This window comes from Schistocerca serialis, chromosome 9 (assembly GCF_023864345.2).
Source record: "Schistocerca serialis cubense isolate TAMUIC-IGC-003099 chromosome 9, iqSchSeri2.2, whole genome shotgun sequence".
Taxonomy (NCBI): Eukaryota; Metazoa; Arthropoda; class Insecta; order Orthoptera; family Acrididae; genus Schistocerca; species Schistocerca serialis.
Genome location: NC_064646.1, coordinates 439,821,673 through 439,835,847, shown reverse-complemented (window position 1 = coordinate 439,835,847; position 14,175 = coordinate 439,821,673). Strand labels below are relative to the sequence as shown.

The window sequence follows — 14,175 nt, the reverse complement described above, 5'->3', positions numbered from 1 at the left end:
CTCTACCAAGCATTAAAGTCTTATGTTAGTTCCACCACAGTTCGCCACCTACCCTGTTTTACTAGTCTGCCCAGCCTACAACGTCCAACATCTGTAATGATGTGTGGCTGCCCAACCCCATGATGATTTCAGCTTGGTTTCGACACATGTTGAAGACACTCACTACAGCACCCCTCAAACATCTGACAAGTTGTGCAGTTTCTGAAGTGCTTGTGTTGAGCCTCTGGGCCTTCTCAGTCTCTCCTCGGTCAAACTCTAATAGATAGGCTGCCTTTCCCTTTCTACACACAGACAGTACTACATGCACTTTGTGTGTGTCTGACTCGCAGTCATTACTTGCCAGGCGACGCTGCTAATGTCTGGACAGGCTTGTATCGATAGTAGGTTGGTGGTCATAATGTTCTGGCTGATCAGTGTATCTGACTAGAAAAACTGCAAATGTTCATTCGTATGAGACGAAAAATAAAGGCCAGTTAAGAAGTACAGAATAAGTGCTGCTGAAACATGTCATCAACACTCAGGTGTACATTTCGTAAAGTATCTTCCCACTACTCTACAGGACAGTACCAAAGAAAAGAATTTTGGCAACTTCTAAAGGATTATTTAATGGAAAAGGAATTTTGTAGTGCAGAAGAGTGTACACTGAAGTGACAAAAGTCGTGACATACCTACTTAAATTGTGTTGGACCTCCTTGTGCCCAAATGGTGCAGCAAGTCGACATGGTATAGATTCAACAAGTCGTTGAAAGTTCTCTGCAGAAACACTGCGCCTCTACAGCCACCCATCATGCGAAAAGAAATCTAAAGAAAGAAAAAGGAAAAGAGGTTGTAATAGCTGCTGACTTCAACATTAATATCCTAGGTGAAAGCAATGAGGTGTCGAAATTAAGTGACATAGTAAAAAGTTTTGGCTTCAAAGTAAACTTTAATCAAGTCACTAGGGTAAATGCACAGTCAGCCACCTGTATTGATAATATCATAACCAACTATGTATTTGAAGATGTTCATAAATTTTGCTTAGATCTAGGAATCTATGACCACTCTGTATTATTCATTGAACTACCAAAAATTAACAAAGAAATTCCATGTAACAGAAGCTCTATGAAAAGGAACTTCAATGAAAAAAATTCAGCTCTATTAAGAAATAAGTTAACAGAGATTGAATAGCTTTATGACAGCTGTATTTCAAGTAGTAGTAATAACTTTGACAAATTTTAAGCAGTTTTCTTGGAGTGTTTAATGAAACTTTTCCACTTAGAACTAGATGCAACAAAATCACTGGTTAAGTTAAATGAGTAATTCTGGGTATAAAAAATTCTAGTGGTAGGAAGAGGCCACTACATAATGAACTGACATATAAGAAAAAACATGTATTTCCTTCGATATGTTAGACATTATAAAGCTACCTTCAAAAAAGTTGTGAAAGCAGCCAAACAAATGGCAAACAATAAGTACATTTCACAACACAAAAGTAAAACAAAGGCAGTGTGGTCTGTTGTCAAATCAGAGTTAGGTGTTAGAATTAATAGAAATGAAATATCTAGGATTAAAGTAAATTATTGTAAACCCATCTCAAATATCGGAGTGTTTAAATGAATTCTTCTTAAATGTAGCAAAGTCAGATGTTAATATAGTAGAGTGTCAAACTAAAGTAAACCCCTTTGGACTCCAGCAAGGAGCTGAGTATCTCACAGATTTTAGAATGTCTCAATAAGGCATGTGGCAAATGTTATATTATCATTAAAAAATAAAAACTCAGCTGGATGGGATTGGATACCGACTAAAGTGATTAAAGCAGTGTATCACATAATAGCACGTCCGCTAACTGTAATAATTAATCAATCTATTGAACAGGGATGCTTTCATGATGTGTTGAATTATGCCGAAGTCAGACCTCTGTTCAAGAAAGGGTCGAGCGAAGACATGGGAAACTAATGTCCTATTTCTATTCTTCCAAACTTGTCGAAAGTGTTTGAGAAAGTAGCTGCAAACCAGATATAAAATTTTATTGTAAAAAAATGATATTATTATAAATAATCAATTTCGATTCCAACCAGGAAAAAACACCCTGGATGCAGTAGATAACTTTATTGAAAAGAAATGCAAAGCACTGGACCAGAGGAGTAAAGTTGCTGGATTTTCTGTGATCTTACTAAAGCTTTCGACTGTGTGAACCATGTCTTGCTTATCTACAAATTAGATAAATATGGGATTTCGGACAATAATCTCAAATATCTTACTTCATATCTGCAGAATAGAAAACAAAGGGTAACTATCACTTCAAATGTGGTGTACTATTTTTCCAAGTGGAGTACTGTATCACAAGGTGTGCCTCAAGGCTCCATTTTGCGGCCAATCTTCTTCCTATTCTATGTAAATGACTTATCCACAAATATCAGTTCCCCATCAGTTCTGTTTGTAGACAATATTTCTGTTTTAATTGAAGATGGTGATTCAGAAAGAATTCCAAGCTTCACTGTGAGCACACTGGATACCTTAGACAACTGTTTCCAGTGAAATGGGTTGAAACTGAACATTGCAAAAATCCATATGGGGCCAAACCAAACACTCAAAATTTGCAGAGCTTAAAATACAGCACAACAATCAACTTACGGAAGAAGTTGACATTGTCAAACTCCTAGGACTAAATGTGGACAACTTGAACTGGAACACACAGATTGACTCCTTATAAAATAAACTAAACAGTTTTGCATTTGCAGATACTTGCAAATTCTACCAACATGAGTACACGAAAAATAGCATACCATAGTTATTCTGAATGTGTCATTAGGTATGGAATAATTTTATGGGGAAGTTCAAGTATTCTGAAACTTCAGAAAAAATTCACAGATACACGTGTACTGTGCAGAAAACAGAATCTTTTCACCTATTATTTCGACAACTGCAAATCCTAATTGTACCCTCCATATACGTTTATGAAATTATTTGAGGAAAATCAATTTAACCACACATACAACACAAAAAATAAAAATAATTTTATGCTTCCCACACACACATTGAAATTATATGAGTGGCCTCCACAGTATATGGGGATGACAATATATAACAAATTAATTGCCAAAAATATATTTAATATTGATCCAGAGATCCTAAAAATAAGGCTGCATCAGTTTATGGTGTTTTTGGAGGATGATATGATAATTTGAGCTAGGATAATTTAGTGTTAGATCTTTAGATATTATTTTTATTATTGTTATTATTATTATCTCTACCTTTCGTGTATATAAAACAAAATTCCATTATTATTATGATGCTGTATGTAAACATCAGGTTTCTATGTGGTAAATTTTACGAAACTTTTGTCGTGTCTCTTGTACTTAAATCAAATAATCTTGATTATGTATGTTGTGAGACTAATAAACCACAATTCACAAAGTGTCACCATTGCAGGATTTTGTGCTTGAACTGACCTCTCTATTATGTCTCATAAATGTTCGATGAGATTCACGTTGGATGATCTGGGTGGTCAAATAATTCGCTCGAACTGTCTATGATGTTCTTCAAACCACTCAATTTGGCTTGATGACATGATACATCCTTGTTTGGGACCATGAAGCCCAAGAAAGGCTGCAAATGATCTCTATGTAGCTGAACATAAACATTTCCAGTCAATGATCGTTTCAGTAGGACCAGAGCACGCAGTCCATACTTTGTAAACACAGCCCTCACCATTATGGCGCCACACCAGCTTGTACAGTGCCTTGTTGACAACCTATGTCCATGTCTTCGTGGGTTCTACACTACAGTCGGACCCTACCATCAGCTCTCACCAACTGAAATTAGAACTCATCTGATCAGACCACGTTTTTCCAGTTGTCAAGGGTAAAACCGACTTGGTGACAAGTACAGGAGAGGCACTGTAGGCGATATGTTGTTGCCAGGGCAGTCGTGTTTGTTGCCTTCTGCTGTAGCCCATTAACGCCAAATTTCGCCTCACGGGCATGTTCATCGTACGTCCCACATTGATTTCTGCGATTATTTTCTCTGTGTTACTTCTCTATTATCACTGACAACTTCATGCAAACGCTGCTGTGTCGGCCACTGCATTGTCTGTGGTGAGATGTAGGCCTAAAATCTGGAAGTCTCGGCACACTCTTGATAAAGTGGATGGCCAAATACTGAATTCTCTAACGATCACCAGAATGGAATGTCCCATGCGTCTATCTCCAACTACCATTCTGCGTTCAAAGACTGATAATTCCTGTCATCTGGCCGTAATCGCGTCGGTAACCTTTTCAGATGGATCTCCTGAGTGCAAATGACATCTCCGACAATACGCTGCCGTTTTATATCTTGTGTACACATTGCCATCTGTATATGTGCATATCGCTGTCTTCATATACATGATGTAGTACCATGACATTTGTCATCTCACTGTATGTGCAAGTAAGAAGGAATGCTATTTTTACCTGTGTGTGTGTGTGTGTGTGTACTGTAGTCACCTGACTCTATTGCAAGCACCATGTGTTTTTTTTTATATCTTTTCTGTAGTCGCCTGAGTTAAAGAGTATGTGAGTAACTTTAAGACCTAAATATTAATCAAGAAAAAATGTATGCAACATTATTAGCCTATCATTGTTTTCAATTTGATGTTTTATACTGTAATATGTAGGCTAACTATTTGAAGGCATTAGATTAAATTGTCTTTCCTGTCTCGCAAGTACACACTCTGTACATAATGTAACTAAATGGGGCCAAATAAAAATGAATCAATCAATCTAATTTATTAGTGATCATGCTGTGGTCACCTTAGGCCTATTTTACACTTTTCAGTATGTGATTTGAAGTGAATCTCCTGTATATTTCAACTCTTGAGACTGTAATATTTATATTTGTAACTACTTCCATCTGCACTTCGTGGGACCTAAGTTAATAGTTTTATGGCTGTTGAGTTTTTATATTAAGTTCTCACTCTATAACCTTTCTGTCTATATCCATATGCTGCAAACACTGCAAATTGCATGACATAGGACATTACCTATAGTAGCACATATTCATGTTTTTGCCTGTTCCATTTGCACAAAGAAGATGGGAAATCTGACTTCTTAAATGCTTCTGTGAACGCTGTAATTATTCTACTCTGGTCTTTGTGGTCCTACAGGAGCAATACATATGGGCTTAGTATATTCACAAGGTTCTCACTTCATCATGATTGTTAAAACCTTCTAAACAAGCTTTCATGAGGTATTTGGCATCTATCTCCAAGCATCTGCCAGTTCAGGGTTTTCAACATTTTCATGACGCTCTCCCATAGATCAAACAGATTGTCAATTCTCATGCTCCCTTCTTTGTATGCATCCATTACTTCTTGTTGGTTCTAACTGTATGGTTTCATTTGATCCCATTATTATTTGGCCCTGTAAAATTACATTTTATACAGACTATTCTGCAGTACAAGAGAAAATAAATAAATATATTATTATATGGGCAAGAAGAAGAGAAAAACAAACAATACAGGAAATAATACAAATAAAAGATATACGATTTAATATTCATGGTAAAAAAACCAACTGCACTGCAGACAATATGCATAAAATGTATACAATATTATGTACATTAGTATACAGATTTCATAATTTATAATATAATACACAAATCTTGTAACTCTAGAAATTCATTTAAATTATGTACAATATGGTTTATGAGGAATTGTTTCAGTTTATTTTTAAATATATGAGGGTTGCCAATGTTCTTTTTTTTATTCGGTAGGAGCTTACTGTAAATTCTTACTCTATCCTGTATTATTCCTTTTTGTACAATATTGATAGTAATTGCGTCTTTGTTAAGGCTTTGCTTCTGCCTTGTGTTATGATTGTGAATACTACAGCTAGTTCAGGAAAGATTTTTGTTTTTGATTAGAAATGTTATCAATGACTGGCTGCACTGATTTGCGAGTGTCAATGTCTCAAGTGTTTTGAATGGCTGCCTACAGGATATACGATTTGAAACATCTGAGATCAATCCCACAGATCGTTTTTGTATACTGAAAGCTTTTTCCACTTTTGCAACATTTCACCAGAACATTGTACCAGATCATGGAGTGGAAATATGCGGAATATGACAGAATTATTTTTTCCCTGTCAACAAAGGGCAAAATAGCTCTTGGTACAAAGATGCTGATCTGTGTTTCCTGAGCGGGTGATGTTCACTCTCTCTTCATTTATTATTCATTTGTATTCCTAGAAATCTCTTATGTGAAATTTCATTTATTTTCTGATCATTGATAGCTACTTCATGGGCTTCAAGCTTGTAATTTGCTGTCCGAAACCCCATGGATCCTATGCACTTTTCACCATTCTAAAATAGGTTGTAGGAATGTGTTAAAGCCAATGTGTTAACTAAGTATTGTTCGTGGGAATTAACTCTGTCTTGCATATTCAAATATTTATATCAGTTTCTAAATCATGACCAATTTTCTCAATTATCATTATAGACGTAACGTTTGAGCTTCACCAAAGATGCAGTGGTTTTCTCAACTCTTGAGAATTAGTTATAACTTTTATTTTTGGCGGCTTCTTGAACAATTGTTAGTCTTTTTGAATTCGTATTCGACTATGCGATATAATACCCGGTTCTTCGATTTCAAACCAATCGATAAAATACATTGATTGAGCTGTACGTAGATATACGTGGAAAATATTTTGCATCGCGTTAAGAAAACGTGTAACTCCAAGAAATTAATGTGATTGTTATGTCTACCAATTATTTTGTATTAATCCTGATCAGCTAGCTTTAGTATATGTTTGTTCGTCATTCTCTCAACTGTATCAGCGATATTAAAGAATCTCCTTTCTTGCACGTTTGCCAATTCGCGTCTTCAGCGACACAGCTGTTTGTTCGCTGCTGTATTGTGTAGTAGTCACATGTCTACAAGGTGTACACAATCTTAGCTGCCATATTGAGACGAGGTTTGTGGATGGTGATTAATTTTGTGGAAGGGGGAACAAAACTTTGATTCGCATCTAGCGCATCTAATCGCCGTTAAACCACCTTCCCAAGATTTTTATAATCTTAAATATCTTATCTTTCTTCTTGTGGGTGCTAATAAAATTTGCCAAAATTCCGGTCCCTACAAAAATACGTGAAGGCGCCTACCCCGGCAGGAGCGAGGAAGGCAGAATGAACAACAAACGGAAAACCAGACCGAATGCTTCAAGGTACGCTCTAGTTTACATGCTCCATTCTGATTAAAGTGATAGCGTGTTTCGACGATGAATAAAGAACAACTGAGTGCTTTAGTGTACATGAAATGAAATCGATGATAGGAGTTGGGAAAGTGAAAATCAGTATACAACGTTTTTCTTGCATTTGGAGGTCATTAGATCTCGACATGAATGAAGTGTTGCAAGATCATTTCGGAGTGTAAAGTGCATATATTGGACGGAAGTGCTTTTTTTTTTGTTATGTAATTTATTGACTGTAGTGTATTTCCTTTAGGTCTCCACGTACACGTCCGGAGAGAAGCGTGACAGCTGATGGCATTTACCAGAATCCACATTTCATGCACGCAATTACTAGTCACGTTGGCAATAACGTTTTGGTAAGTAGGTTATTTATGTCTGACATGACATGGCATGCCATGTCGTATATATAATACCTTTTCCTTGTGTAATGTTCCGTTGTGAAGTTCGTAGGTAAATAGGAGGCACGCTTTGTAGAGTTCTGGATTCGTAAAATATTTGGAAGCTTTTAATTTTGGTTTGTGAATATTCAGCTCTTGGGGTCATGCTGTCTATTACAGCCTTCCTGTGCTTTGTATGCAGTGGCTACAGAATACGAAGCATTAGGCCAAGCCTTGGGTCTGGTCGGCTGAACACAGCAGTTTTGTAAAATCCTGCTCATAAATGTTGTCAGATCTGCGAAGACTATTTCAGCGTGTACATCTCTCTTCCACGCTGACATGTAGTCGCAGGGGAAAGTTTAAAAAAGAGTTTATGCGCCAACAGGCTCGTAGTTTGTTTGAATAAAGATTGTATGGGAATTAGTTCTTTTTCATTCATATGGAGTGAATCCAAGTAAATGTATATTTGCTTATCCTCTCCTCGGACTTGTTGAGGTCTTGTCTGTTAGATACATGGTTTTTGATATCATAGATTGTTAAACATTGTGTGTGTGTGAGTTACTCTCTAAAGTTGGTGATTTGGAATTCCCTCCATTCTCATCTTCTTACAGTGTCGATTTATCAGATTACTCTGCACAACAATTAGCAATTGAAAGTGGTGCTTTGATAATGGGCTTGCTATAACCACACCAGATCAAATTTAATTAAAAATCAAACAGGCATCGTACTCAACTTGAATGTGGCACTTATCTTAGATCCACGCTGTAATAGATTTGCTTTCATCTTGTACAGTCACATAGTTTAGCAGCATTTCTTGTTTGCTCTTTGATTCTTTGCAAATCTGTCCAACCCTCTGACTAACCTTTTTTTATTTGTGTTTTAGAATATCCCAGTGAGAAAATTTGTGAACTATTCTAATGGAACAACCATTCCAATTGCGTGTTTGTAACCAATTATCATGGATCTATTGAATTAAGTTATTGTCGCGACGTAAAATCTGCATAGTGATGATGTTTGGGAGCTTAATAGATCGTTGAGTTGGTTGAATGTGACTTAATACATCTATGTAACTTGCAGATTTCGGAATTTGATTGCTTGATTGTGGGATTTGCTAATTTTACCTCTGACAGTATTTTGTCTTGCTTGTGGTATTACATTAATATACATATTGGGGAAATCAAAACAGCAGCAAAGGCTAACAGATAACAAACGGCTGCCTTCTGGTAACTGGCGTACACGTAAATACAAATCTATTGAAAAAATTGGACATTTTCAGAAAAGTGCATGCAGTATGAGGAAGGTAGTGTCGACAAGGTCTTCAAGGAATAAATTTTTGAAAGAAGCTTTTGAATAGTGGGTGTGCTTAGTACATGATTTCTTTCTTCAGCTATGTGCTCAGTATTAGTTGGTCAGTAGTGTAGATGTGGCACATACTCTAAAAAAATATCAACTACTAGTGTGCAACAACTTTCATATTATCCATGTACCTACTGATATAGTTACTTTCCTCATTGAGTGGAATGTAGGCTGTAAGAAAAGCAATCAAGCAAGCACTTCGCAACATGCAGTGGTGACTTGGACAGATTACGACAGTGCTCTGGAGTGATCTAGTGGCAAAACATGGTCACTGTGGTAGTCAGTTATTAGCTTCAAATTGTGATTTAGTAGTAATCTGCTTTTGTTTTGTTCTAAGTTGCTGTTTATTGTGGCTATAAACGTGTTTGAGTACCAACTAACAACATTGTTGCCAGATTTCAACTGTGAAATGCAAATGTCTATAAGTGGAAATAATGCCACCTATAGAGCTGTGACAATATTGGGGTGTTGCTGTAGAGACATGAAACAAGAATGCATTGCATGACTGGTCATGCATTGCATGGCTGCCTCACACAGTCCACTGCAGCTCGTGGATCTTACGTGGACTCAGCTAAGGTTTCTTCACCCAACCTAAGATGTTTTCTAACTTCAACTAGGGTTGCTTTGTCTATCTCATCGTTGAGGAAACGTGCAGATCTTAATATGTTGGTAAAGTTTCTCAATTTCTCACTTCTAGTTCAGAATGAGGATAAACATTTTACTCTTTATGTTACTACAATATTGTAGATTCTTTGTTCTTCTAGAAGTGTTTGCTGGGTTATAATCAGTGAGGTCAGTTTTGTAAATAATATTACTTCCTCTCTGTGGCCACATTATTTCCCTTATAAAACTATAACAGGATGCCTGAACTGTAGTACCTCTTTACAGACCACAACCTTACTTGGATAACACACTACTTAAAATTAATGAGGTGTTTTATACCTCGATCAGAATTACAAAGTGACTGACAGCTAGTTGTTTACAGGGCAGCTGCCATAACAACAAGAAATCAAAGAATAATCTTGTTCATGCTTTCCATTCTGTTCACCAATGTCATATTGCTCTGCTACCACAAGGGCCAGTTCCCATAGTCAGTTGAAGGTGACAGTTGCTGCTCGTATTATAAGTTAGGATATGTTTTAATTGTTTGTAGTGTTTCCGTATTTGGTGTGTTAATTGTATGTGACTTTGTCTTAAACTAGATGTTGAAGTGTGTAGAAAAGTGATTGGACTATTACCACTCTGCTAAGCAAACCTGATTCTGCACTGTTAACAGCCAGCATGTAAATACATCCTAAATGAAATGCCCAGCTCTGGATGTCGCAGACGGATGTGACATAGTCACTCACTTTGTTTTAATCGTGGAATTGTTCATCTTTGTATGACTGATATAGATAATTCAAAGTGAAGAACCTGGCTTGTTCTACATAGTTCCATTTGCTAATGAATTGTGGCATAATTTTTTGGTAAGCTCCACTTACAGAGCCAGGTTATAAGAATTAGGTCTATCTGGTGTTAATTCTTGAAATCCTACAGATACCACTTAAAATAAAAGCTTGATACTTTGAAAACTCTTTCACAGTTCAGAATTACTGAAAAACATGAATGTAGCTATAGCACAAAAAGCATTCCCTACAAAGACTCAAAGGGACAACATTAGTATAGAAAGTCAGAAACATGGGTGCAAAGGTATCCAAAAACCTCCCAAAGCAAACTAATGTGACAGGTGGATGATGTGGTAGAGTTTGACTGAATTAAAGAACTTCGTTAGACATCTCCAACTCCATTGAAGAGTTGCTGTTGTTGTTGTTGTCTTCAGTCCTGAAACTGGTTTGATGCAGCTCTCCATGCTACTCTATCATGTGCAAGCTTCTTCATCTCCCAGTACCTACTGCAACCTACATCCTTCTGAATTTGCTTAGTGTATTCATCTCTTGGTCTCCCCCTACGATTTTTACCGTCCACGCTGCCCTCCAATACTAAATTGGTGATCCCTTGATGACTCAGAACATGTCCTACCAACCGATCCCTTCTTCTGGTCAAGTTGTGCCACAAACTCCTCTTCTCCCCAATCCTATTCAGTACCTCCTCATTAGTTATGTGATCTACCCATCTAATCTTCAGCATTCTTCTGTAGCACCACATTTCGAAAGCTTCTATTCTCTTCTTGTCCAAACTATTTACCGTCCATGTTTCACTTCCATACATGGTTACACTCCATACAAATACTTTCAGAAATGACTTCCTGACACTTAAATCTCTACTCGATGTTAACAAATTTCTCTTCTTCAGAAACGCTTTCCTTGCCATTGCCAGTCTACATTTTATATCCTCTCTACTTCGACCATCATCAGTTATTTTGCTCCCCAAATAGCAAAACTCCTTTACTACTTTAAGTGTCTCATTTCCTAATCTAATACCCTCAAGATCACCCGACTTAATTCGACTACATTCCATTATCCTCGTTTTGCTTTTGTTGATGTTTATCTTATATCCTCCCTTCAAGACACCATCCATTCCGTTCAACTGCTCTTCCAAGTCCTTTGCTGTCTCTGACAGAATTACAATGTCATCGGCGAACCTCAAAGTTTTTATTTCTTCTCCATGGATTTTAATACCTACTCCGAATTTTTCTTTCGTTTCCTTTACTGCTTGCTCAATATACAGATTGAATAACATCGGGGAGAGGCTACAACCCTGTCTTACTCCCTTCCCAACCACTGCTTCCCTTTCATGTCCCTCAACTCTTATAACTGCCATCTGGTTTCTGTACAAATTGTAAATAGCCTTTCGCTCCCTGTATTTTACCCCTGCCACCTTTAGAATTTGAAAGAGAGTATTCCAATCAACATTGTCAAAAGCTTTATCTAAGTCTACAAATGCTAGAAACGTAGGTTTGCCTTTCCTTAATCTTTCTTCTAAGATAAGTCGTAAGGTCAGTATTGCCTCACGTGTTCCAACATTTCTACGGAATCCAAACTGATCTTCGCCGAGGTTGGCTTCTACCAGTTTTTCCATTCGTCTGTAAAGAATTCATGTTAGTATATTGCAGCTGTGACTTATTAAACTGATAGTTCGGTAATTTTCACACCTGTCAACACCTGCTTTCTTTGGGATTGGAATTATTATATTCTTCTTGAAGTCTGAGGGTATTTCGCCTGTTTCATACATCTTGCTCACCAGACGGTAGAGTTTTGTCAGGACTGGCTCTCCCAAGGCCGTCAGTAGTTCCAATGGAATGTTGTCTACTCCGGGGGCCTTGTTTTGACTCAGGTCTTTCAGTGCTCTGTCAAACTCTTCACGCAGTATCGTATCTCCCATTTCATCTTCATCCTCTTCCATTTCCATAATATTGTTCTCAAGTACATCGCCCTTGTGTAGACCCTCTATATACTCCTTCCACCTTTCTGCCTTCCCTTCTTTGCTTAGTACTGGGTTTCCATCTGAGCTCTTGATGTTCGTGCATGTGGTTCTCTTATCTCCAAAGGTCTCTTTAAGTTTCCTGTAGGCAGTATCTATCTTACCCCTAGTGAGATAAGCCTCTACATCCTTACATTTGTCCTCTAGCCATGCCTGCTTAGCCATTTTGCACTTCCTGTCGATCTCATTTTTGAGACGTTTGTATTTCTTTTTGCCTGCTTCATTTACTGCATTTTTATATTTTCTCCTTTCATCAATTAAATTCAATATTTCTTCTGTTACCCAAGGATTTCTACTAACCCTCGTCCTTTTACGTACTTGATCCTCTGCTGCCTTCACTACTTCATCCCTCAAAGCTACCCATTCTTCTTCTACTGTATTTCTTTCCCCCATTCCTGTCAATTGTTCCCTTATGCTCTCCCTGTAACTCTGTACTACCTCTGGTTCTTTCAGTTTATCCAGGTCCCATCTCCTTAAATTCCCACCTTTTTGCAGTTTCTTCAGTTTTAATCTACAGGTCATAACCAATAGATTGTGGTCAGAGTCCACATCTGCCCCTGGAAATGTCTTACAATTTAAAACCTGGTTCCTAAATCTCTGTCTTACCATTATATAATCTATCTGATACCTTTTAGTATCTCCAGGGTTCTTCCATGTATACAACCTTCTATCATGATTCTTAAACCAAGTGTTAGCTATGATTAAGTTGTGCTCTGTGCAAAATTCTACCAGGCGGCTTCCTCTTTCATTTCTTAGCCCCAGTCCATATTCACCTACTACGTTTCCTTCTCTCCCTTTTCCTACACTCAAATTCCAGTCACCCATGACTATTAAATTTTCGTCTCCCTTCACTATCTGAATAATTTCTTTTATTTCATCATACATTTCTTCAATTTCTTCGTCATCTGCAGAGCTAGTTGGCATATAAACTTGTACTACTGTAGTAGGTGTGGGCTTCGTATCTATCTTGGCCACAATAATGCGTTCACTAAGCTGTTTGTAGTAGCTTACCCGCGTTCCTATTTTCCTATTCATTATTAAACCTACTCCTGCATTACCCCTATTTGACTTTGTGTTTATAACCCTGTAGTCACCTGACCAGAAGTCTTTTTCCTCCTGCCACCGAACTTCACTAATTCCCACTATATCTAACTTTAACCTATCCATTTCCCTTTTCAAATTTTCTAACCTACCTGCCCGATTAAGGGACCTGACATTCCACGCTCCGATCCGTAGAACGCCAGTTTTCTTTCTCCTGATAACGACATCCTCTTGAGTAGTCCCCGCCCGGAGATCCGAATGGGACTATTTTACCTCCGGAATATTTTACTCAAGAGGACGCCATCATCATTTAATCATACAGTAAAGCTGCATGCCCTTGGGAAAAATTACGGCCGTAGTTTCCCCTTGCTTTCAGCCGTTCGCAGTACCAGCAAAGCAAGGCCGTTTTGGTTATTGTTACAAGGCCAGATCAGTCAATCATCCAGACTGTTGCCCTTGCAACTACTGAAAAGGCTGCTGCCCCTCTTCAGGAACCAGACGTTTGTCTGGCCTCTCAACAGATACCCCTCCGTTGTGGTTGTACCTACGGTACGGCTATCTGTATCGCTGAGGCACGCAAGCCTCCCCACCAACGGCAAGGTCCATGGTTCATGGGGGGGGGGGGGGGGGGGCATTGAAGAGTATCTGCATGATAACTCTTAAATTTATTGCTGTAGGATATTTTATAATTAAAATTACCAGTGTGCAAGTGTCTGCATCATTGTGCATATTTGAGAATGGCCTGGAAGTAGACCATTGTGTTTGAATACACACAC

General features: G+C 37.8%; 1 protein-coding gene across 1 annotated transcript in view; it reads left to right on the top strand.

Moving 5' to 3' along the window:
- The first annotated feature begins 6,924 nt into the window (after window positions 1–6,924).
- The window catches only part of LOC126418539 (ataxin-2), a 130,409-nt gene continuing 123,158 nt past the window's right edge, over window positions 6,925–14,175 (top strand). The window contains exons 1-2 of the mRNA XM_050085352.1: window positions 6,925–7,178; window positions 7,459–7,561. Of these exons, the coding sequence (XP_049941309.1) occupies window positions 7,141–7,178; window positions 7,459–7,561 (141 nt within the window). The 5' untranslated portion in view covers window positions 6,925–7,140. The remainder of the gene's footprint in view (window positions 7,179–7,458; window positions 7,562–14,175) is intronic.